Source organism: Lissotriton vulgaris, chromosome 9 (assembly GCF_964263255.1).
Source record: "Lissotriton vulgaris chromosome 9, aLisVul1.2, whole genome shotgun sequence".
Taxonomy (NCBI): Eukaryota; Metazoa; Chordata; class Amphibia; order Caudata; family Salamandridae; genus Lissotriton; species Lissotriton vulgaris.
The window spans coordinates 1,119,392,597-1,119,419,472 of record NC_141697.1 but is presented as its reverse complement, the minus strand read 5'-3'; the positions used below and the strand labels follow the sequence as shown (position 1 = coordinate 1,119,419,472).

The 26,876-nt window shown below is 42.6% G+C and overlaps 1 protein-coding gene across 4 annotated transcripts in view; it reads right to left on the bottom strand.

Moving 5' to 3' along the window:
- The window catches only part of ERC2 (ELKS/RAB6-interacting/CAST family member 2), a 2,191,867-nt gene that overhangs the window by 926,450 nt on the left and 1,238,541 nt on the right, over positions 1-26,876 (bottom strand). For all 4 annotated transcript variants that reach the window (XM_086939131.1, XM_086939132.1, XM_086939133.1 and 1 more), the window contains one exon: positions 5,124-5,259. In XM_086939131.1, coding sequence (XP_086795257.1) covers positions 5,124-5,259 — 136 coding nt within the window. The remainder of the gene's footprint in view (positions 1-5,123; positions 5,260-26,876) is intronic.

Here is a 26,876-nt window from a genome sequence, read left to right as displayed (position 1 = left end):
ACTTCTGTGCCGACCATTTTGTGCCGAAGATGGCGCCAAAACCTACGCTTCCTGCTGAATCTGTCCATAGCCCAAGCTCATCGGAGGACATGGCTGGCTTGTTCCAGACAACTCGACCATTGAAGTCCGCCAGAAATGCTAACCAAATCCGCATGTCCTGGCGGACCTCGGCCGATAACCTCGTGCGATGATGACCCTCCTTTAGGCCAACCATCGCTTGGGCAATTGAGCGGGAAAAGGGGCGAGCCATTGGGATCACCCTCAAGGCAAAGTTCAACTTTCCCACTAATTGTTGTAACTGCTGTAGTGTAACCTTGGATACATGTAAACACACTTGGAGGGCTGCCCTGAATTTACAGATTTTGCTGGCTGGTAAACGGAAACACCCCTCTCTTGAGTCCAACTCGATCCCCAAAAACTCGAGGCAAGTCGTGGGACCCATAGTTTTACCCGGTGCCAATGGTACACCAAACTGGCCCATCAACACACGGAATTCAGCTAAGGCCTGTGCACATGCGGGATTTCCGGCGGGGCCAAGGAACAAAAAGTCGTCAAGGTAATGCATTACATTTCGGAAACCCGTTTTCTTAGTGAACACCCATTGCAAAAAAGTACTGAATTGCTCAAAGTAAGCACATGATATAGAGCATCCCATTGGCATACACCTATCCATGTAGAATGACCCCTGGAACCCGAATCCCAGCAGACGCTGATCGTCTGGGTGTACCGGGAGCAACCGGAACGCTGACTCGATGTCTGATTTTGCCATCAGCGTCCCGGGCCCCAGGCGATTCAAGATGGCTACTGCCTCATCAAACGATGCGTATCGCACCGAACAAGCTTCCGGATCAATTGCGTCGTTCACCGAAAGACCAATGGGAGCAGACAGATTATGGATCAAACGAAACTCACCTGGGTCCTTCTTGGGGACCACCCCTAACGGAGAACAAACGAAATCTGGTACCGGGGGTACATTAAACGGGCCGGCGACCCGGCCCCGGCTAACCTCTTTGTGGATTTTTTCTTGTACTACAGATGTATGTTGTAAAACGGAAAGTTGATTTTTGCACATCCCTACACCCTGAAAGTCCCCTACCGGGATGCGGAAACCATTTGTAAAACCGTTCCGCAGCACCCCGGCAGAAGTCCGATCCGGGTATTCGCTGAGCCAGGGAATCATTGCCAGGGTATCAATCGGGGTTGGTAAAGGCGCCCCTCGGCCTAGCTTAGACCTGTTTGGCGCCTCCCTTACCCCCATTCTCACTGGTTCTGGCTCTGCACGATGACTCAGGATGGGATGATCCACACGTACTACATTCGTGTTTGAATTTACACGACCCCGGTGGCCTAGTACACTTCCCCTTGTTGAAATTAAAACAGAAACCCTTTCTCCCTGTATTGCCCGCGGGCCTCGACTGGTCGTCGGTGCTCGTACTTGGTCGAAAGGGCGTCCCCACATTCTGGCGGGAGTAATCAACAACATTGCTCCCGACCAATGGCATTCTTAACATTCCCGATTCCTTCATTTTATCCCATGTTAGAGAATCGTAACAATCCCAAGTCAAACTCTTGTTATGTTCCTTTTCCTTCCTGAACAGATTGTCGTAACAAAACCAATGGTTGCCTTGATATGTTGTTGAGTAACCCATAATCCGTAATTGATAAACGGGAAACTCAGGAAGCAACTCGGGCCTACGTTCCCCCAGAATCGATGTAAAAATTCCCCATGCATTGCCCCAATTGCCAATGTTCTCATTTACCTTAAAGGCGGCCATTTTTGCGCGCCAAACACTCGGATGCATTAAGTCCTTTTGACTTTTCACATGCTCCACATCATAATGATCAACAAGCAAGGAAAAAATATTCACGTATTCCCCTGCCCAGATCTTTTCCTTTATGGCTAAAGGCACATGTTGTCCCAATCTCTCTCTACGAGAGGGTGCTGACTCGTCCCTTGCAATCGGCAACGGCCGCTTACCTGAACTGGACGCAGCTTCTGCCGCTTGCGGCTTGTCTATCCCCGCCAATGGCGCAGCTACTCTTGCTGCCTCTCTCTTCTCACGAAGCCCTTTTATCAGCGCCTGTGCCTCGGCAGCCGTGGCGCCATCACTACTATCCCCCAACCAAGCTGCTAGCTGTGCTGCCAGCTCGGGGGGCATGTCTTCCTTGGACGTCGGGGTGACGACAACGGGGATTGGATCCCCCTCTATTGGAACTGGGGTCGGCGCCTCGAGCGGTGCAGGGGGAACCGGGATGTCTCCACCGGCTGGAACCTTTCTCGGCCTCTTCGGTCTCCCTCCAGCCGGCGCAGGGCCCGAACCCTCCTCCCCGTCTCGCTCTGCCAACCGTCTCTTTATGTCTGCCATATCTTTGAAAAGGGCCCGCACCATCTGGTCGGTCGACATTTTCTTTGCGACTTTCTTTGGCATCTCTCCGACGAAGTATCTAGAAGACAAAGAAAAAGATCAAAACGCTCTAAATTGGCTCTTCGTTCTGTCCCGAGCTCACGTGTGGCGAGGAGGTGCAGCTTCGGAGCACAAGAACAAGAGGACGTCTTCAGGCCTTGCGTCTCCTTTTATCCATCTTCAGGGCGGGCGTAAACCCGCCCCTGCCCGTCCCGGAGGCGGGGCTGGCTACGTCGGTGTCTAGGCCAGCCCACTCTAGGGCGGGAACAAGCGCGCCCCGGCTACGCCGCTTCGGGCATACCAGCCGAGACGCGCCTCCCGCCACAAAATGGCTTCCCGGGGGGATCGAGGCACTCCGCCATACGTTCGGGGGGACCGAGTGGTCGCCCCTTTCCATAAGACCTGATTTGGAGTTCTGTGGACAGGTTACTCTATCATAAACATGACAATGATCCCATCTGCCTTAATACAAGTGGAATAAATCATCTGGCATTTGTAATAAATTGAATCTGATATTTGTCACATTTGTGGCAGAGTGCCTGACCACCAAACTTTTAAACAAGCCGCTAGCGATTTACCCAGAATTACAGGGATTTTATCAGAGGCCAGGGTTTATACGTAGCTTTGATTCCAAAGTCAGCAACTACAGCCTCCAGGCCTCATCTACTCACTTATAACACTGGGATTTGCTCTCAATAAATGACTTGTGTCAGAAACAAATTGCACACTTTTTGGCGATTCTCAAAAATCTCAGGGCCTGCTTCACAAAGGTAAATTTACAAATCTGTGTAAGTTTACGCTTTTTCAGTATTCACAAAATTGCATAGTAATATTAAGAGTGCGGAGTCCGCAGTTGAGGGGAGAACTCTGTACACAAAAAGACACCCCTGTCTAACTAACCATGCAGAGAGCACTGCCTGTCCATAGAGCAAAATATGCATGTGAATGTTTGTAAATCATCCATATTAGGCACAGAATAGGTTCTTTATCGTTGATAAACTCCATGAGATTAAGTTTCAAATATTCCTGCTGTCACAAAAGTAATAAGAATAGTATGAACAAAATATTTGCCTGTAAGGAAACAGGAGGAGAAAAAGGAGTGAAGGGAAGGAAATGTCCCTCAAAATTGGTGGGTTAACTTAGGAAGATGTTTTCTATGTTAGGAAAAAGTTGAAAATTGTCTAGTGCATACCACTAATGCTGCATATTTTGTTATGCTAAAATGCACATTTGTATATTTATTTTTGTGTGAGAAAATGGAATTCACTGATGTTTTTTAAGAGTGAACTTGCCACTGTTGCAGGTTTCCAGGCCTAATTCTGGGATGTTCTGTGAATTCCCTAAAATGTTAATCCTTCACCTATTATTATTATTATTATTATTATTATTATTATTAAATGAAATTTGTAAAGCACGCTGACACCATGGGTTTCCTGGCGCTATAGAACAGAGGTGATACACAGGCTGGGGGTATGCGGGGTTTAGCAAGATGGTGGAAAGAGGAAGGTTTTGAGCTGCCTCCTAAAATGAAGGAGAGAACTGCTTGTTTTAATGGTCAAGGGGATCGAGTTCCAGAACTTCGGAGCCAAGAGAGCAAACCTTCGTCCGCCGAATTTGTTAGTTCTGGTTTTGGGTACAAAAAGCGAGTGCAGATGAGCAGAGCGTAGATTGTGATTTGGGCGGTAGGGGTTGAGTGAGTATACCCTGTAGGAGACTGCAGATTTATGACTGGTCTTCAAGAATTTGGTCATTTTACTACAGCAGGCTAGAAACGTTAATGTATGGAAAGGGCCTCTTTTTGTGTAGTCACTCTCCATTTGTGTCGACTGATGCTGCTGTTTTTTTTTAATTCTCCTCACTGGGGAATCCAGGCCCTAGTTTATGCACACTCATGCATCAAAACATGGTAAGCCTGGCTAATCCCAAATTGGCATACAGTGTAAGAGAATACATCAATGACAAAAAAAGTTTTAAAAGGGTGTATGTGCGAAATTTGCATAATTTGCTTTCATGTAATGATGAAAAATGATGAGCAATTACACAATATGCAAAACTGTCATTTCGCGCTGCATTTTAGCGTAAAATGTCTTCTTGTGCCTACGTTGGACGTAAGGATGCATTTCACAATAAAATATTGTGCAAAAAAACAAAGGCACTGCATGCTAAAACTACTCACACTTTGTTGTGCGTATTGCTCCTGAGTATTCGTGGTACATTTTTTGCATGAATGGTACATTTGTGGTAAATGTATACCATGAATGACAGGTAATTAAGGGACACGCGAAATAGCAGAATTTCAGGTATTTAGAACAACATAAGTAATATGAAATTCCCCAAATTACACTAATTAAGTTGCATAATGCAAATTTTGCCTGGGCCTGGTTAAATGTCACCTGTGGGTTGCAGCACCTATTATGCCATTCATCAGGATGATAAAGAAACCATGGCTTCAGGCTTGCATGTGTAGCCTGAATCCTCCAGCTTTCAAACCTGCAGGAAGACCTGTCAGAAAAAACCTTGGAGAGGATGTACTCTACATAATATTTAGTTCATTAACTCTACATGTGTTGTATCTATATGTGGAACAGACATGCACACCTAGACTGTGCACCTTATTTCTTCCAGGTTTTTAACAGCACAATATTCTGTCCAAAGGAAAAAATTGCTTTAAATATTGTTCAATTGTTCACAACTTGTCTGTGCTTTGTAGTCGCTCACCTGAAGGTGCTGCGAGTTGTCCGTCATGTTATCATCTCTTCTGCGAACATCATCCATTAACTGAGCATTTTTCTTCTTCTCCAGCTGTTGATTGTGCTTTAGGTTGGTCACTTTCTTATTTTGATCTTTCATGTGCCTACAAATGCATGCATTGCAAATTAAGTTTCAGTGTAAAACGATAACTTTCACGTTGAAATGCGGACGCCCCCTAAATGTACATTCATTTAAATATAACATATTGGAAAAGTAAACTATTACCATTTTGGAACATGATCTGAATCTTAAGGCGATCAATATAGGCAATGACATTAACGTTATCAACATATTACAAAGGTAGATTTTGTGCCTATTCTGAAATAAAACTTTCACAACAGCAATAAAGGCATAATTTCAAAAGAACAAGAAACTAATTCTCAGTAGTTCAATTAGTTGCTTTGCTTTGGTCATAACATGTGGAAGAACATCTTGCAAATGACCCTTGTGTGAGAATTGTTTCTTGAATATCTCGCCTCAGTGAGATAGCTTTGGTTGAAGCCATTTCTGAAGACAGGTACTTCATTCCTGCTACTCTACAGTCCACCCTCATATACCCTTTGCAAGTTCACGTTACATGGGTGCTGCATGTAGAAAACACAAACCATCCCTATAGCAACCCATCCAACGTCTGTCCATCTGTCCATTCAATCTTGCTTTCAGCTGGCTAGCCATGGTGGCACTTGCACGATTCACTTTAAACCCATGAATGTCTTACATACCATATTTGCCATCTATATTTATACCTTGGGTCTCCCTTGTTATAATAAGATGTGTTTACCTTTTTTCCATCCCAGCTCATTAATTGAGGCTATGAAATCTATTTTTGATCCGTAATACCTTTGTTTTTAATTCACTATTTATTACCTCGTACTATGTTGAGTTGCAATACATTATCAATTTCTTGTCTCTTTAAATAACAATACAAATATTTGAACAACAAACCCTTGAATGTCTTTACCAAACAGTCTGCCTTCTCTGGTCTATGCTGGCTCATCCTTTAACTCTTTCCATGCTCATGACCAGCTGAGCTCGTCATGAGCCACGGCGCTCCGGTGCTCATGACGAGCTGAGCTCGTCATGAGCCGTGGAACGCTCGCATGCGGGGATAATGTGGGGATAATTCCCCTGCTGTGCTGAGAGTTCCACGGGAACGGGTGTGGTCATGACGAGCTGAGCTCGTCATAAGCATGCGGGCACCGTGCGCGCCCCCATCCCCCCCAGCACAGTGGGAAAATAACCCCCGCAGCGAAGGGGTTATTACTCTGTCTGCTGTCCGTGACAGCCATTTATTATGACAATGACACACAACATCCCTGATGCAGCTCTCATTGGTTAACTTCAATGGACTCAAAATACCCAGTTTAACCCAGTGTTCTGGAATCTTCTTTAATAGAACATTGGAATGTTGACAGCTCTATTGAAGGCGCTCAGCTGTCAACTCTCCAATGTCCTATCTCTCGCCATCTTCCCTGCCTCTCCACAGGCTATGTGGATTTTACAGGGGAAAGAGTGAGGCTTAGGCTGCGGGTGAGGGCACAGAGTGAGCCTTCCCTACCCCCGCCTCTCATCACCCACAGTGTCACAGGCAGCCACGGCCCGTGGAGGGAGTTTCGGTAGGGCGGAGAGGCGGGACGGGGGTGCTAAAAACCGGAGTATGGATAATTGAAGGTAAGTAAACAATTTAATTAATAAAACGAATTTCGTAGCGCGCCGGTGCGCTACGAAATTGGTTTTATTTATTAAATTGTTTACTTACCTTCAATTATCCATACTCCGGATTTTAAGCACCCCCCACCCTGACCCTCCCCCACCCTGCCTCTCCACCCACCGAAACTCCCTCCACGGTCCGTGGCCGGTCACAGGAGCTCCAAAATGGAGGGAAGGGCTAACGCTCTTCAGCTCCTGTGTCTCCCCAGGTTATCCGAATACTAACTTTTGTTTTGGACATTCGGAAACATTGAGTTTTGCAGTTACAATTCTTAACTATCTCCCAAAAATGTCTGGTGTAACCTGTTCATAAGGAGCAGTAAAGTGTGCCAAAATTTAAAGAGGCGTGTAGAAATAGGTGCCAGCTGAGAACAAATATTTCTTTAAGGAAACAGTCTAGTAAAAATCAATTCACAATTCAACAATGTTCAGGTGCATGTTTAATGCACACATTTTTATAGCCAGGGAAATTATAGTAAATGACCTAGGAATGGGAACAACATACACTAAAAAGTGCATGTTGCATACTTAATGTGTCAGTAAAATGTACGTGCATTTGAGCAACCCCTTATACAAATACGTAACCATTGTTAAATGAAATGCTTCAAAATATCTACGTGCTTCAGAATTACATGAGAAACGTAGAGGTAAGATGATTATAAAGAGATAAATACATGTAGCATTGTGGCTATGTTTGAAATATCCCGTTTATTGTGGAGAAGTGTGGCTCAGGGGTTAGAGGCGGCAGACCCGGAATCTGAGATCGGCCCTGGACCAGGGTTCAATTCCCCGCCTCGGCGGGTCTTGGGCTAAAAATTCCACGGACTCGATAATTCTCGCTCCGGTGCCTTCTCAACTCACGGGTTCACACTCTGCGACTCTGGGCAATAGCTTGCTTAATCTCCACAATGGCCCCTCGCGGCGGGATGCCTGGCTTTCACCTTGTGGATACCCTGCCGGGGTTATCTCACAGGGGAATACCAGGACGGGTTCCCTAAGCAAGCGCCGGGAAACCCTTTGTGGGTAGCTGTGCGCTATATAAGCTCAAATACATTTACATTTACATTGTTAAAAATGGGCGCTTCAGTGGTTGAGATTTTGACTGATTGATTCCATGACGGTAATAACATAAGGAACATCCTGTACAGAGACAGGAAACCCCAAACAGACAGCTGTCCCAGAGGAGCCTGGGAACGCTAGAAGTCCCAGTTTAAATTCCTTTTGCCTAAAAAGCGCATCTTGCTTCAGATTTGATCAGAAATCAATGTTACATCCAGCCACTTGGCAAAAGTCCGTTTTTTTATCGTTTATCTTGTTACCACACTCTGAATCAGGACTGCCCGAAACCAAAAAATTATTGTCTTCATTCCTTTAATAAACAAGCACTGGCAACACCAATAGGTCTCGTCTATGCGTGCCTGCTATTAAGCATGGCCAAAAGTTTGTGTCATAGAGGAGGGTGGCCTGGAGTAGCACAGAGTAGCAAAAGGTACCACACAGTGTTGGGGAGTGGGATGTCATAGAGTGGGGGTGTTGTAGAGTGGAATGTTGTAGAGTGGAGTGGTTCACAGCAGAGTAGAGTGGCATAAAGTGCAGTGGCATAAAGTGCAGTGGCATAGAGTACAGTGGCATAGAGTGCTATGGCTTTGAGTAGAGTGCAGTGGAGTAAAGAGTGCAAAGTAGAGTAACGTATTTTTTAGTGCTATAGAGGGCAGTCGTACAGCGCAGTGGCATAGAGTGAGGCATAGAGTGCAGTGGCGTAAAATACATTGGCGAAGAGTGTAGTGGTGTAGAGTGGTGCAAAGTTGAGTGCAGTGGTGTAGAGTGGAGTGATACAGAGTAAAATGGCGTAGAGTGTATTGACGAAGAGAGCATTGGCATAGAGTGTGGTAGATTGGTGTACCGGAGAGTTGTGCAGAGTAGAGTGTGCAGTGTCTTGTGTACTATAGAGGGCGGGACCCAGATGGTACCTAACGGAACTCCATAGTCTAATGACATAAGTGATTGGGTGTGCTTGATAAAATTCATGACACATTGCATTTCAGTTACTGGTTACATTCTAGAGAATAAAGACATGTATTACCGACCTCCTTGTGTGGTGTGATTCATTTACATGTTACCGGGCAGGGGACGACGCTACAGAGTGCAGTCTTTTAAAGTGCAGTGGTGCAGAGTAGAGTGGCTTAGAGTTCAGTGGCAAAGAGTAAAGTGTTGCAGAGTGGAGTTTTGTAGAGAACAGTGGTGTAGAGTGTAGTGGTGTAGTGTAGAGTGGTGCAGAGTACAGTAGATCAACGTAGAGTACAGTAGTACAGAGTAGAGTAGAGTGGCATAGAGTGCAGCGACGAAGAGTGCAATGGTGTAGAGTACAGCGGTGTAAAGGGTAGTGGTATAGACTAGAGTGTTGCAGAGCAGAGTATAATGGCGTAAAGGGTAGTAATGCAGAGTAGACTGGTGTAGAGTGAAGTGGTTTAGAGTAGCATAGAGTGTAGTAGCATGGAGTAGAGTGGTACAGAAAAGAGTAGAGTGGCATAGAGTGCAGTAGCGAAGTGTGGATTGTTTCAGAGTAGAGTGACATGGCAAATAGTGGAGTGTTGCAGTGTAGATTGCAGTGGCAGAGAGTAGAGTGACAGAGTGCAGTGGTTCAGAGTAGATTTGAGTGACGTAGAATGAACAATCATAGAGTGCAGTGGCAAAGAATGTAGTGATACAGAATAGAGTGCATTGGCGTAGTGTGCATTTGCAGAGAATATATTGGGATTGAGTGCAGTGTTGCAGCGTAGTGTGGCGAGGAGTGACCTAGAGTAGAGTGGTACGGGTAGAGTGGAGTGGGGTAGAGTGCAGTGGCGAGGAGTGCAGTGGTGCAGAGGGGCATAGTGTGCATTGGCGTAAAGTAGACTGGTGCACAGTATTGTAAAATGGCCTGGAGTGGAGCAGAGTAGAGTATAGTGATGCAGAGTGGAGTTCTGTAGAGTTGAGTGGTGCAGAGTAGAGTGCAGTGGCATGGAGTAGTGCAGAGTAGAGTGGCATAAAGTGCATGGTGTGGTAGCACAATGACATAAAAGACAACACATTTTTAAATGAAATGGCCATTACATTTGCACAGACATACAATTTTACTGATAAAAGTATACAGCACATAAACAATTTGGGATAATGTCATCACCTAGTGTCTCGATTTGTTTTAATTTAATTGAAATATTAGTTTCCACAACACTTCAGAATGACAAAAATGTGCCTTATGTCTACAAGGGTCATCAGAGGCATCTAAACGTTGTTGTGTGTGGTAAAAAGCCATGTTTAGGCCTTGAAGAACAGCGCATGCACGCTGGCTCAGGGAAGACCTAAAACGGCCAACTCCCCTTAGCCTGAAGTTTCTGTATTTACTTGCAGACTGGAACCTTTTTGACCAGGACATTATGTGTTTCTGACATTGTGTTCTTGTTCATCCTAGGGGTTGTGTTTTGGCAATTAGATGAGTATTGGGTTTTATCGCAGGTGGCCGACTAGTTAAGTTTATTCTGTAAGTGATGGATATGAAGATAATGCTGGCTATATAGTTAATGTGTGTTGTGCTGGATGCGTGAGTTAATGCTTGTTTGGATGATGGTGACGAAAACAACATGTCTGCACAGAATTTCATTGATTTATAACATGCTTTTAAAACATTTTAATTTATACCATGCTCAGCCAATCTACATTTCTGAAGTTTAGAATTTAGCGTGAGAATTTATGGCTGCATGGAGAAATTTGTGTTCGTTGTAGTTAATAGACCAATATTGTTTCCTTTGAGATGTATGCCTTTTTTGCTCAGTGGTAGCTCTTTGAATGACTTGTTTTATTTGCTGCAATGGTGGGCTCATGTAATAGCTGTTATGTGAAGGTGTGCATGGCTTAGATTCTGTCTGATTAATGAAGGGAATATATAAGATAAAAATGGAATCCCTTAACTAATTAAGCACCATATGTACACAGGCCCGGTTCTAGAGGGTGGGCCGGGTGGGCCAGGCCCACCCAAACATGAGCCTGGCCCACCCAAACATGAGCCTTGGACCGCGGCTTGATGTGAGCCGTTTTTTGCCCCAATCGGTGTTCGGGCTGGCTCTCCTGATCAGAATTTAAGAGGCTGCAGCAGCATCTGCGCAGCCCAGCACATATTATCGCGGCCCATTGTCACATAATGGGCCAAACCCAGCATTCACATCATGCAGTGGGAGCTTCCGCCCTGGCCTTAGGGCACAGGTATTCAAACGGTGGTGCGCGCCTCCCTGGGAGTTCATGACTGCATTCCCAGGGGGGCACAACTGCGTCTGCAAGGAAGGAATTGTAAATGAAGACAGCCTGGAAGCATCAACGTTTACCTGGTGAGTTCACAGGCGGTCTGCTTTTATATGCAGAAGTTAAGCAGCATAAAAAGTTTGCACCTGTAATGCTGAGTGTTTCCTGGGGCACTGTCAGTGAGTAGGGAGACGGGGCTCAAGGGTAAACACAATATGCAAATTGAATTGAAAAAGCTTTATTCGAGTTATACACTCATAAAAGCACAAACATGGAATTAAAAATTCATACATTTCAAAACACATTACATACATTTTAAAACACATTACAATTAAAATTCATATTTCATATAGATAAAATACATTTTAGTAATAACTTGTGCAAGCTCTCTCGAATTATTATTATTTTTTTTTATTTAGTACATGTTAGGAGGTAGGGCCCTCTGCCTAATAGACCATGCCCACCCCAAGTATTTTGCTGTTCCTACTACAATAGGCATTTCAGTGGAGGTACAAATGATTCTCAACCCCTCTATACCGCTTAGTACCCCAAGATTTCTACAAACAGGTGCCAGCCATAATTTCCTTGGGTTTGCATAGGCCTCGCACAAAAATAAAAAGTGAATAATACTTTCATTGGTGGCTCCACATACCGGGCAACACGAGCTATTGCTGCTCCTCCAACTACACGTCAATGACCTCAGGGGGAGAGAACCTGCCCTTAACTGGAATATGCTAATAACTATGTAATTTTTTCATTTTCATCATATATAAAAAACGCGCACACACAGTAAATGAAAAAACAAAGCAAATGAAACGAAATTTGGGGAAATATACTCTTCTACATTATAAACCTCCGTTATCTAAAGCAATCACTGCAGATTTCTGTGTGACCAGAGAGTCGCCGATTTGAAACAGGGTTTTCAGTGGGAAATAGTAACTAGTGTATTTATAGAGCTACACGTTCCATGCCTGTGGTAAAAAGCACTCTGCTGACTTCAGATAAAGCATATATTAGCTCCTCGGCTGCTTTTATGTGTGTTGCTTAACCAGTTGCATACGGTTCAGTGTCATGAGAGGCCTATTAAAGCCAGTGTCACTGGAATTAGGCAGCAGGGAAGGACCAAATCATGTGGCAGGGTTGACTAAATTATGTGGCATGAAAAGGAAAATTATGTGGGGTTATACAGAACATATTGTCATACATTTGCTTTGTTACATTGTCATTTTTACACTTGGTAAAAACTATCTGGGCATTGGTTTCACCTCATTAATGCTGGTATAATACCCAAATATAGCAAAAATCAAAAGAAAGGTGACCAGTCAAGCTTTGCAAAGGGCGTTTCACAGAGAGATGAGAGCACCTTTACTGCAAAAAGGTGGGGGCAGCACGTTGGAGCTCATTATTTCTAAAAGGGAGGAGTTGTGTCCTAATGGCAAGAGCTTCCTACGTTGGAACCTAGTTCAGGTCCTCCTGTCAGCTCAACTCAAATGACTTAATAGTCCAGTGCCTACAATAAAAAAATATATATAATAAATTAATATGAACTTGTGTTTTTGTAATGTAAATGGTGCTTATTTAAAGTTTTCCAATGCCCTTGGGCCGGGTCCTCCCTACATAAAACCAAAAAAGGGATGGATAACCTGTTTCCAGATTGAAGTGATAGCCATGGTTGGTAAATTGTGAAAGAGGCAGAGGAGGTAGAGGGCTACTTAGGGCCTTAGCTATCATTAGTGCAGAAAGTGCAATTCCATTGAGGCCCAGGAGTGCGAGGGGCTCACAAGAACCAAATTATGGAGAGAACAGTTTTTTTGTCAATTTCTGTTATTGTTTGATGATTTTCCCTATCATATGTTTCACATTTACTGTGGATTATGAGCTACCAAAAAGTATCCATTATATGATCTCAAAAGCTCTGCCTTTGCGCTCAGCCCTGCCTCTCCTGTTTCCCGATCCTTGGAATAAAGTTTTGCAGGGGTTCCCGACTTCAAAACATTTTGCTTTGGGGGGCTCCGTGCAAAAAAGCTTGAACACCTCTGTCTTAGGGTATGACAGTGAGACCTCACTCGGGAGATGCTGCTACCTTGGGCCAGAGTTTGCACTCTTCTTGGAACAGTAAGTGATGGGAGCAATAAACAGGGTTTTGCTCCCTCCCTCCTCGCAGTGGATGGCTGGCCCAACTTCAATTCATGCTGGCCAGGCAAGGCATCCTCACTGCTCTACCAACCTCCCATCTCAAACTCAGAATTGAACCGGAAACCAACCCCGCCTTACCTATCTCTTTGAGATGTGGCATTTAATGTATAGACTTTGTCAGCAGATGCCCTTAGCAGAGAGTTTCCTGGGCCCTAGTGCCACCACTGTGCAACTTTTAAGTTCTCAGTCAAAGGAGGCACACCACAGAAACTGTTATGGTTTTTTTGAGAGACCAAATGTTTGATCATGTACTCCTTCCTTGTTAAAAAGATAAAGCCCTTTCAATCAAAACCAGCGAAACTGAAAATGTTTACGCCTGTAGATTATTTTTTCAGATAGCACACCCATTAACTGCTTCCTGCTGGGGTGTATGGATATAACCAGGGCCACTGGAAATATGCAGCATTGGGGAGGGAGCCTGGCTGCTTGCATCCTGGGCAGGAGCCGAGAAGACATGGGAACCGGTAAGCTACATTAAAAAAAGATATATATTATTAAATTAACCCCCCCCCCCCGCGTGACCCCCCTTTCCCCTCTGCCTCCCCCCGCGAGTCATGCCGGCGCGATTAACTCAGTGGCCCACCGAATGCACCATTGGCCCACCCAAATAAAAATTCCTGGAACCGGGCCTGTATGTACAAAAAGCATATTTGCTCTTGGAAACTACCCGATTTGCAGAATCTGGCAGTTTTCGGCCACAAAAATGCTTTATCATGCATACAAAACGCAAATTGCAATATCATATTATATAAGGGGCGTGTTTAGGGCATCCCTTCAAAATACAAAATTGCAGTACTATGTATGAATGTTTTGCAACCAAAGTACAGTAAAAAAAACATTAATTTTTGGCAGACATCTCAAGGGTAGTGGTAACCATTTACAAACCAGAAGCAGTCCCCACAGGACCCTTTCCCCTTTGTGAACGCTGGAACAATTAGTTTATAGGAGAAGGGAGTGGTCCAAGAGACCACAGCCTACATCAAAAAAATGAACCTTAAACGTTTCATTTGATTTTTTGGAAACCAATACAATGTTCATTAAGAAAAGCGGGCTGCATTAAAAAAAATTGCTTATTTAAAAGCACACACAGACATGGTAGTCTGCTGACCCCAGTAGGCCACCATCCCTATGATGGCTGCACTTCCCAATGGCTTGCAAATTGCGACCATCCTCATTTATATTTATGAGGTGGGTCTACATTAGGAATCATTATCTGAAGTTTGTAGGTTTTCTTACATTAGGAACTGCAATTACCTCATTGCAATTTGGTAAAAATCTTATTCAGGAAATCCATTTCCTATTCTTCATGCATATGGCCCCTAGTTACACTACTTACCACTACATGGTTAAATAAAGCTAGATCTTTGTATGAAGGAAGTTGAGATTGGAGAAAGATCTCACCTGTGACTATGGATTCCATGTTACAGTCAGACCCACTTGAGCTGTCGTGTGACCCTTGTATGGATGCATGCTCCTTCAATTCCTGAGTCACATCAGCCTTGGACAAAGTTGCCCCGATCAAGACATTTAAACAGGCCAGGAGGAAACCTTCTGCCCCCTGGTTTATTTCTTGATCTCCGGGTTGAGAAAAGCTCATGTAAGAAGTTCGAGTGTGCATGGCGCAAAGCCTACGATCCAGAGGCTAAGTGTGCCTACCGAACAGTTTAAAAAAAAATCCACAAGCTAAAACATAACGCCCTTAGAGACTTTATTGCCTGCCAAATTAATTCCTCTGACAATTCACTCAAAGAAGTTGTTAAGTTTGTCCATGGCTTTATTACACCTATGGCTTTGGATAGCACTATCGTTCCCTCAGCTCCCCTTTGTGAGGACCAATCTCTTTTTTTACAGGAGAAAGTGCAATCCATCTACTCCTCTTTATCCCTAGCTGGGGTGCCAATTATTCCAAAACCTACACTAGGCCTACCTAGGTGGTGGTCTGCGTTCTGCCCATTTAGCCTTGCTGCATCCCTCCTAGAACTGAGAAAATGCAGGTCAGGTTCACATGGCGATCCTTGCCCGGCTAAGTTCTTTAAACTGCTGGCTGATGGATTCTATCGGCAACTGAACCCTATGTGGAACTTCTCCCTGAGGACGGGTGTTTAACTCTCCACCTGGAAAGGGGCCTCCATCTTGCCTATCTTGAAAAAAGCAACGCTGATCCATTGGAGCTCAAGAATTTTAGGTCTATTTCCCTCCTGCCTGCACAAATGAAGCACCACTATCACTGGCAAATGCTGACAATGTCAGAAGTGTGGAATTCTTATTGACTGATGACCAGACCATATTGTTTGGAGTAAGAGACGACACAAGTATATCAACCACTTACAGCTCAAACATTTTGGCTGTCAGTTTACAGTAGCACAGTAAGAATCTCTAAATGAGGATTTTATGAAACGAAGGAAAGGATTATATATTTTTCTATAATTTGCTTAATTTTGTATAAATCGTTTATTAATGGAAAATAATTGCTATTACGTTAAGTGTGTCAATGAAATTTAGCAACCTATGAGCTCAACTTGCATTTATGACAATAGTTCCAGTATAAAAAAAATATTCATTTTTGCAAAACTTAACGACTCAAGGCTATCCCAGAATGCTCTCTGATAAAATAGAAACTTGTGCAGAACACAGAAAGCAAGATTACTGATTGCTTGCTTTTCAAAGTAAACTGTACATAACATAAAGAGCAACTTGGAAAAAAAACATTTACTAAACTATTGAGCAAATGTATATAGCATTTCTCTGAGACATCATTTTTTCGTAAACAATGCTTGACACATGCAAATATTTTTATTGAAATATATTAATGTAGAATCTGTTTAAAATCATCATGTACAACATGAAAAAAAATTACAGGCCTGATTCTTAAATTAGGTTACACAAGTGCTCCTGCAATGGTGCAGAGTCATGACTTTAGGTTTACGTGTTTACAGAAGGAGGTAATCACTGTACTAATGGCAAACTATTGAGATTCCATTTTTAAATATATGTGTAACCTGTTATTGCAAGTTAATTTTTCCCACACCTTCATTTTCCCATCCTGGAAAAGCTTTGGTCAGAAGTACATTTTCAATCAGAGAGAATATTTTCTGAGTTATTAAACAAGTACATATTTTGTTTAATTATTAACACTAGCCTATATAGGTTAGGCCTCAGTTTTCGGATAATTTATTCCTGAAATTCGAAGAGTTATAGGTTGGTGGAAATCCATGTAAAGAGCTATGGCCATTTCTATGGATAGTAATAGCAGGCAACTTCACTAGTTATGGACAGAGAAGCCTAGCGGTGCCAACAGATACAGAGCAGAGAAAAGAAAGAGAATGGTTAGTTTAGGAGGTTTAGAAGTGAAGAAGAGTTCAAAGAGAGTGTATAGTGGTAGAATAGAGGGAGAAAGGGTGGAGACTGTGTGCATGGGTGTCCATATATTGAGTTTGAGAGGTAGGGAGACAGAGAGTGAGAGATACCAGTGTTCTTGAGGTACCCAATTTGATTTTTTAATTTTTATTTTACAGATCTTCTATCAGTACTAGAGAAGATGTTTTTCTTGATGATAATCATATGATAACTAAGCTAAATGGATGGAAGTAGCGCATCAGAAGAATAGAAAGTGATATCGCTCTTTAATAGTAAGTGGAAGACACTGCTCGATGTGGAATACCAGAAATACTAATTACAAAGATTTTTCAAACCTCAGCTGGCTAAATCATACAGAAAAATTATTAGGGTGAGTTGACAGAGTTGTAAGGTGTGTTTGGTTTTCTCAATAGGTTTAATATCCCCAAATAACAAATAAATACATTTAAAGTTTTAATCAACATCTTCAAAAAGCTTGGTATAAAAGTTTATATCTCACAGAAAAACATATATTTAAATATAGACTACTCTGATGTAAGTCACAGTTCTACAATTGTATTTTCATTGAAGGGTATCTTTAAGGTGAAACCTCTTGTTTGAAGTGTTTATCATAAATGGTTTTAAATCAAATAGATGCATCCTATTTTTATCTTTGACATTAATTCTTGAATCTGCTTTATGAATGTTTTATAGTATACGTGTAATCAAGTAACTATACTTTGAATTGTAATATTTTGTGGTTTTTAGAAAATAGATATGGTTGAAAATAAATCTGTGTTAAAATATCGGACAAATATCTGGAGTATATAATTTATTACAATCTAATAATCATTATTATGATCACAAAATGTAGTTAGGACAGGATACAAAAGCTAAAATATTTATTTCAGATTAAGAACTGACATGCATTACCAATATAATAATGGTAGTTATGGCTCTAATCTATGATGAAAGCTATGCTTTCCATATTCAGTATTTGTAATCTGTATAGGCTAGATAAATGTCCCGTTGCATTAGAGATGATTTTGGTGTAGACTTCGGCATCATAAAAAAATACACTGTGTGGAACTTCCCGAAACTTGGCCCTACTGGTAGACAATTTCTGAGGAGATGGTCAAATACTGAAAATGAACGCCACCCTAAATGTAAACACGATTTCTATTCTGATCCCTAATAAAGGATAGGTCTACAAGTGGTTTAATTATTAGCCTTCTGATTGCAAATTCACTTACAGCTCCGTCTTTACTCCTCTGCATTCTTATATTCTGAAAGAGGAACAATGGATAGAAAGACTCTCAAACCCAGCACCAAGGTTTCAATGGGCTCTTACCAGCCAGCAAACTGAAGCAACTGAGTGCATCCCTGCTTAATAAGATATAATTTAGCTGTGGGGCTACTTGTTCGACCTAGAGTCATTTGCCCATGAAGGAACATATGAAACTACTTAAGGACCAGAAAGATCCTCTTAACCTCCAAAATCAATGATCCATGGGTGCCAATTTGCATTAAGTACTTGGTTTTTGTTTCCAGAGTGCATGGGATGGCTAATATGCAAAATGTAAAGAGTTGGTGAATGTGGAGTCCTGCTAATGATTGGCTCATGATGGAACCCTCAGAGCATGATGCCTTCAATGTCCACCAGATCAGAATCAAAGATGTTCCTACTATCAACATATTCTTCATTTGAATCCACTTAAGGGAACCAGTAATGGCAGAGTGAACAGAAAATATCTCATTATCATTCTTGTTAACCCCTTCGAGGCTAATGACGAGCTGGCCTCGTCATGGCGCTTACCTGCCGTGCGCGGATGACAAGGCCAGCTCGTCATAAAACAATAAAAAAGAATAAAACCCAGCGCAGGACGGGAAAACGCCTAGCAGCCATGGGGTTAAACAAAACCACTGATATGCAGGATATCTAAAGACCCTGAGCAGTCTGCGACTTCAAAGATTGTAGAGGGAATTAGGACTTGACGGCGAGGTAGGAGAAGGATCTGCCACCGGAGGTTGTTTGTTGGATGCGGGGGACGGCGGTGAGGGCGAGGCTGGCGGAGCGGAGCTGGAGGAGCAGAGTCTGCTGTTCAGGTAGGCTGGTCCGGTGTTGTGGAGTGCTTTTTGTGCGTGGGTGAGGAGTTTGAAGGTGATCCTCTTGTCGACGGGGAGCCAGTGTAGGTTTGTCAGGTGTGGGGTGATGTGGCTGCGGCGGGGACGTTGACGATCAGTCCGGCGGAGGCATTTTGGATGCGCTGTAGTCGTCGTAGGTGTTTGGCTGGGATTCCGGTGTAGAGTGCGTTGCCGTAGTCCAGCCTGCTGCTGACGAAGGCCTGTGTCACCATTCTTCTTGTTTCGGTCAGGATCCTCTTGTAGATCCTGCGGAGCATGCGGAGGGTGTTGTAACAGGAGGAGGAGACGGCATTGACCTGTTTGGACATGTAGAGGGAGGAGTCGAGGATGAATCCTAGATTGCGTGCGTGGTCGGTGGGTGTCGGTACTGTCCAGAGAGTGGTCGGCCACCACAGATATAGCTTGTGTTTCACTTGCACCAAGTTGCCTCAATTTCTTGTTTGCCATCATACCAGACCTTTGCAGCTTTGCTGCAGTCCCAATGTTAGGTGGACTGTTACGACTAGTGTTTTTCTGCCTGCGATTCTTGGTGCACAGACACTGGCGTAACAAAACTCGAGGGGGCCTCCCTGCAAGACACGTGGAGGGGCCCCCTCAGGGCTCAATCAGGAGCTCTGCAGCCAGATTGCTGTGATGAGGGGGCCCCCTGGAGCTTGGGGGCCCCCGCACCACGGGGGCTGCGGGGGCCTGTGTTACGCCCCTGTGCACAGAGTTGATTTACATATTTGTAATGTACCCTTCTCTTCCGAATATTTCTTTGTGATAATCATGTACCTGTATTCCGGATGTCATTTGAAGGCCTTTGGTTCCAGGGAGAGGTAGCAGGGCAGATTCACTCAAATGTGTTTCCAGCTATAGGGCTGCCTCTACCAATTTAAACCTACTAGCAATTCTTCCTGATCAAGAATGATGCAAATGAGGAGCAAGAGGAACGCAAGAGTATGAGTATTCTTAAAATACCAGCCAACAGATGTTGAAAGTAAGCAGTGCTTATTTGTACCGATGGGTGCGGGTGGTGGCAGGGACATCTTAAGGATTTCGGTGGCCTTGGGCCAAAAGTATTTTGGGGACCCCAATTCGAAGCAGCTTTGAATTAATGATCCAGTTTCAGCTCGTTCATACCCTCTTTGGCCACGTCGTTGACAGTGCACAGGCACACTTGACCAACTTCTAAATGAGTTTACAGATAGTGAGGTGTGTTTTCAATATTGCAACACAGCAGCAGCTCACTTATATCACTGCAAATAATCTATGTGACATCCCCCATTTCTCATATGTGAGGTCCTGTTGTGATTTAAAATAGCCTTTATTATGGTTGTCGCATGAAACATAAACACAACATTTTACTGCAGAATGTCTATAATAGAGTCTTACACGTCACCCACATTAAAAATAGATTAAAGAATTTGTATTTTAAACAATCTGTTTAAGAATTATTCAAGGTCATCAGGAGAAGACTCTCAGGAGAACAACGCTGGCTCTATCAGGGGGCCACCTGAAGGGCTGGGCCCTGGGAAAGAGCCCCACTTTGCCCATGCCTTAAAACGTCTCTGGGGGGTGGGCAATAACACTAATTTTTGTGACCTGAACATATTTTTCATGATACTTTGAGCAGGAGGCAGAAAAGGTAGAACGAAGGTGGAAGAGAAACACGGGAAAACTATGCAAAGGGTGAAAACAGTGATGAAAATATTCCACAAAAGTGAGATAAAGAGGCAGATGTCTAGTGTCTAGGGAGGAGGAGAAAGAGACAAGACCAGGCATCCTTGGTATTTGGCATCACAAACAATCAGTGGCACCAGCATTGAGTTATTAAGAAAAGCGTTGAGCCTATGAACATTTGTACTTAATCACTGATACTACAGCAATAAGTGGAGCACAAGGTTAAATAGCCATCAGGGGGCAGAAGGTAGAAAAATAACAAAAACAACCACACATCCAAGAACAGCAGCTTGTTTGCTGCAACTGGTACTTAAATGTAATTGAATTTCAACTCTCCTTCGGTCATGTCCAATAGAGAAGCAGGTTGTTTTACTTTTGAAATGGAAAAGCAAGGATAAAAAAGTACTTTGACAATGTCTCCTTAAGAAACGCCACTATAAAAATAAAAGATGCTCCTGAACCTGCTTTCTTGGGGGTAAAATTGTTAATCTATAACAAGAGAAATCTGTATAAATTAAACTTGTTCAGGTTTTTGTGTTGAGAAGGAATTTCGAATTGAAAACTGTATAACTACTTCGTACAGTTATGCAAATTAATCCTGATTCACCAGCGATTCTAGACCTTAAGGAAAGGACCAGCTATGCATTATCCACAGCTACCTGTAGGACAGATGATTTTCATGGACTGTTCCATTATAAAGTGTTTCTGCACATATTATTTACCCATCATAAGGTCTTATCAAGATGTATCACTTAAATGCTTAACATGTGCATGTGTTTTGTAACCCCATATGCTATGATGCTGTGCAGATGACTCGAGTCCTTAAGATTATAGCATGGGAAAGCATAGACTGCACAAATATAAACACTAAAAGATTGCTCACCAAAGTCTCAGTCTTTTATTAATATGTCCCTATCAAATTACCGAACTGTACCTAACCCCTTTTTCAAGCACTTGCTCCTAAATCAGGTACAACTAGAGCTAGAACAGAAAATTAACACAGTCTTAACATATGTGAGTTAGGCTGAATTAAGGAATAAAAAACAGGTCGAAATTTTCATTGGGAGGCTGTTAGATGACTTCGATATTTGGACAATCTGTCTTGTAGTTCATGTTTTTGCAAAATATGTTTTTGCAATTTGTGTTTTCACATAGAACTCACGAAAAGGTCTACGATACAACAGGGAATACTGGACACACAAGACAGTATTGCACATAATTTACTCACTGGTATACATGGAACAAATTAATGTCAGCAGCCCCTGTGCTGATGCTGACCAGAGAGGCTGGTCCGACAAGCAGGGGAAGAATAAAATATGCCTGCTTTCCAATGCAATACATTCTTAAAACACAAGTCTCGTGGTGGAATGCAAGCACATTTGTTTTAGCTACTCAGTCGTTACCATCAAGGTTCAGTGAGTAATTTAATGGCAAATATATCAAAAAGTTGCCAATTGCAGGGTTGGAAAGGAATATGATACAGCAAATCTCAAAGGAGAACTAATCTTCATCTCTGCCTCTCCTCTTACACTGAAACAACATATACAGATTAATATTTGTGACCTACAGCAATCAGCACTGGGAAACTGTAACAACAAATACTCGACCTATTAACCTTCCAAAGGTCTCTTGTGAACAAATAATTCTAAACATAAGACCCACCAACAAGCTGCTCAAAGTGAGCTACCCTATTCAACTCTACCCTAGCTGTACAGTTGTATAGCCTTGAAAGTGAAACTAAGCTGTGTCATTAGATCAACACGTGTATCAAAAACACTTAGTAATAAAGATAACCTTGCCATGACTACTCAGGAGCAAGCACTAGCGCTGGACTCACCTTAGCGAGGACAGGGAAACCCAGCCATAAGATAAAGGATTTAAGGCTATTTTTGTCCCTGAGTGTGCTGAGGGAGCCTTTGTGAGACAAACAAGGACCCCCTGATAAGAATCAATTTCCTGGGTCAGGGCAAATAATATGTGTAAATAAAACACCCAGGCAAATTACCAATACCTGCTTGCACATAAAGGGTGGCATATGCCACACACGAAATAATAATAATCAACTACTGTTTTTACACATGGAATACATTTTAATTCCTCATACAAAACATGATATTTGATAAAATCGATACATTGTTATAAACAAGTGATAAAATATTCCAGCATTATAGCATATGCATAATTTCATACACACAACATTTATTACATATAAAAACTATTGGATGGTTTCCTGTCAGGAAACACATACACATACTGATGGAGCCTTTGCCCAGTCAGTCCCAAATGCTGCAAACAGTTATTAATGTAAATATTTCTTATAAACATAAGCATACTTTGTTAAAAAAAAAGTGAATGAATGAATGGAAAAAATTTTGTATAGAACTCTGGTGACTTTAGAAACTATCCTGCTTGCTGCAGAGAAATAATTTCTATAGTCCTGTGTTAAAAAATTTGAGTGTTTTATGAGTTTTTCTTCACAAATTCTTTTAAATCCTGTGTGGTTTGTAGCAAATCGATCTGAAAAATGATGTTGGTTTATGCCCTTTTTTTAAAAAGTAATTCATGGGTTTATAACCCCAACACTTGCAAAGGTTCCTTTTGGTTATCGTGGTGCACATACGGGGGACTATTACAATAATACAACTCTTTACTAAGACTGCTTTTAGCTCATTGACCTGTCCTGAGAAGAGCAGTGTCAGGATATTGAGTCAGACCTGAATTCCAGATATTATCAGAATTATAAGAACTGAAGATCAGAACCTAGTCTATCTAGACAGAGTATCCTTTCCACCGAACTCTAAATCAGGTCCCAAGTTTCATTAAAACTTTGAAATGTTGAAAACTTCAATAAGAACCAAAGAATTACAAAGGGCCAGTAATGGCTGTTATAGACTTTCTTGCCAACATTCTTTTGGTTGGTTTTTGGTTTCTCCCTGTTTACTTTTTAACATTCTACCCTCAACTGTTGGAATGTTATAATAGCATTAGAACCTTTCTGCCTCAGGTTATACTGGGTGTAAAAAAGACCATCTTCCTAACTCTAGTCTCTCACCTGTAGCCCGGGCCTGTTGCTAGAGTATAGTGAATTTAACAACTAGTATAGCCCTCAGCGGCAGGCTATAACTGTATACTAGAAGGCAGGGAACTTTGCAAAATGTGGAAAATGGTGCGAGCGGGCCCCCTTTAGCCACAATGCTAGATTCCATCTCTGCCTGGAACCATTACTTATCTCACCTAATTATAGGGTATTCTCAATGTCATGCATGCCATATCAGCACTCATTCACAAGGTGACATTGTAATGTTTACTACTGTGACACCTCAACACATCTCTGCTGGTATGTTAGGGCTATTTATTGAAACATTGAATAATAAGATACTAATTAGATACACAATACAAACACTTAACAAAATAAGGTAGATGAGAAGGCCTCTAGTTGGTAGGGCCAAACACTATTATGCTATGTAATACCACAAAATTGGGTGCATAATGAATATATGTGGGACATAATAAATAGAAATTTCCTATAATGAACAGTTGTCAAGACCTGTGTTTCACAGTGCATACCAAACTACATTTTTGATGAGAAAGAATGGTTGCAACTAAAAATTGATTTCCACAAGGAAGCCTAGGAAAAAGGCAGAAACTAAAGTTTGTTCTTCAGGTTTCAGGTTTTAAAGTCTTTATTTCGATTTTAAACAAATCATAAAAGACACATTAAAATACAAAGGAATTTAACTGATTCAATTTAAACAAGAAACAGGAAAAACAACTCTACGACAGAGATTTAAACACCAAAATAAAGAAAAAAATATTCAAAAGAGGGAACATTTAAGACAAATAGATAAAACCGGATTAAATTCAATTTTTGTTCTTCAGTATTATTAACCCTAGTTCAAATGCCAATGTAGATCTGGGATGAATTTACTTGAAAAGCAACTTTTACAAACTTTACTCCCTGCTGCCAGAGTACATGCAGGCAACCCCCTTGTCCGTGACTGGAATGCACATCCCATAATGGGTGTGACTATCTGACCTTCTGGAGGACTAAGAAGCTGCCTCGGGGAACAGAACAGCCGAAGTTGTGCAAGCAGCGACCACCTAGAAGGGATGATTCACCTAGAAAGGGACAAGAACCTATGACAACTCAAAGGACTGCCATAGCAGCTCTTCCTTTGAAGTGAAGATCTTAAATGTGGGTCCTAGGAGCTCAATTTATTTTTTCCCCAAGAGTCTCTTGAAAACATTTGTCAGTACTCCAAGCAGAAGGCTCCCTAATTTCAATATGCCTGAAAAAGTATACCTGGCTCTTGTAAAGAGACGGTGACTACAAGAATCGCGGAAACAGGTCAGTATGTTTTAGAAGGAATTGCTGCAAAAGAAGCAGAGTTTTTCCGCAGGAAAGTTGCCAGGTTTGGGCGTAGGGAATTTTAACGGATGTATGACGTTACAACGCATACTTTTACAACGCCTACCTTTACAACGCGGTTTTTACAACGCATACCATTACAACGCATATTGCTTTTAGGCGCTGGATAGTGAATAGTTTAATTTACTATTCCAACTCCAGTCCCCGTGGATAGTAGGGAAGGTTATTGGATAGTAAATTAACCTATTCCCTATCCTAGAGCGCCCCCCAGCGCAATGCGTTGTAATAGTTTGCGTTGTAAAAGTTGCGTTGCAATGGTAGGTAGTTGTAAAAGTTGCGTTGTAACGGTTGTATACCAATTTTAACTAGTGCTCAAGATATGGGCGTGTTCTCACCTCCACCACCTCAGAAAATTCCTGGACCTCAACATAAATCAAGTAGAAGAAATAAGGATTTACCTGATTGGTAGGGAAAGAAGATGAAAAGACTCATAACCCCTCTGTTCAATCAGGCAATGATACTGCTTTAGAAGGGTTAAGTGAGTCTTCCTAAAGTGGTTACACAAAAGGTAAAGGGGCTCCCTGCTCTTAGGCCTAGCTCACCACTTGTGGTTGAAGCCAGAAAGAGTCCTGTATTTAGAGGGACTTAAGGGTAAATGTATCATTCTTTCATGCAGTACAACACAGCAAACCACCTTGCTGCACTGCGCTGGCTGAGAGGGAATGGGCAGGAATGTGCCGGAGTTACCATTATACACCCCTTTGGTGTCCTTTCCTAGCGCTGGCGCACTTTTGGCTGCCAGCGCCTTACAGGCATCCTTGTGCCATGGTGCAAGGGTGCCTGCATTGCAGAAAGTTTTTTTTGTTTAGGAAGGTATGCCTTTCTGCACAAAAACAATAGTGAGAGGCATTTTCCTCTTTCTAGGTGTGCTGCAAAATGAGGGGAAAGAAATATATGTCTCCTCATTATGCCTCACCTGAGGAGGCATAGCACTAATAGTAAATAAGAGAATGCGCCAAAATCCATGAGTGGATGCATGGGAACACTCACACTCCACCCATGGAACGCATCCCTACCCAAGGCAGCAATTTGTGCTGCCATGCTTATCAAGCCATGCAGTGTCACGCAAGGTGTTCTTGTGTGGTTTAATATATCTCACTCAGGTTTTGTGTCCCCTGCACTGTCTTGCATGGCGCAAGGGCAATGCAAAACCTTAATAAATGTGGCCCTTAGTGCTTAGAAGTCTGCCCCACTGGACCGGGGGGGAGGGTGAAATACCAATTGACTTTCCCAGAAGTAAAAAAACCTGTTAGGACCTAGGTCCTGATTTATATGTCGGAAGTAAGGATACTCCGTTGCAATAGTGCAAGAGTATCTTACCACCAACATATAGGTCTGCCCATCTGATTTAAATGTGGGCAGACCATTGGCGTCGCTACGGCTGTGACTACATGGTCACCGCTGTTGCCAAACCTCTTTGACGGCAGATGGAGCAAGAGCACTTGAACAAATGGCTGTATGTCTGCTCACCCAATCAGCATTCACGGGCATATCGCCATTTTGTTAATGTCTGTCACTGCCAGGCGAACCCAGAGGGACAGTAAAATTCTAACAATGCTCTCCCCGCCATGGAAAATGACTCCCATGGCAAGGTGACATTATATTTTTTATTTTGTAAAAGAAAATCCTGTGACAGAATTTTCTGTTTGAAAAGAAAATAAGAAAACTATTTGGTGCAGGGCAGCATCATGCTGATACAGTCGTGCACCAAACTGCGAAGTGCATTGGCAGGAGCCGCCATGGCTGCAGTTGTTCCAATACATTATAAACGACTGCCTGCGCTTGGCAGTCAATAAAAAATTTGCCGTTTGGTGCCTCTACCATAGGGATGGAGTCATTTGTTTTATCACCCTGGCGGTACACGCGGCTATCCGCAGAACCTAGGTAAGTTGCTGAGATATACCTAGGGAGGGTGCACTCACAGTATTTTGACCAAAGTCTTGTTCATTGGATAGTCTTTGTTTTCT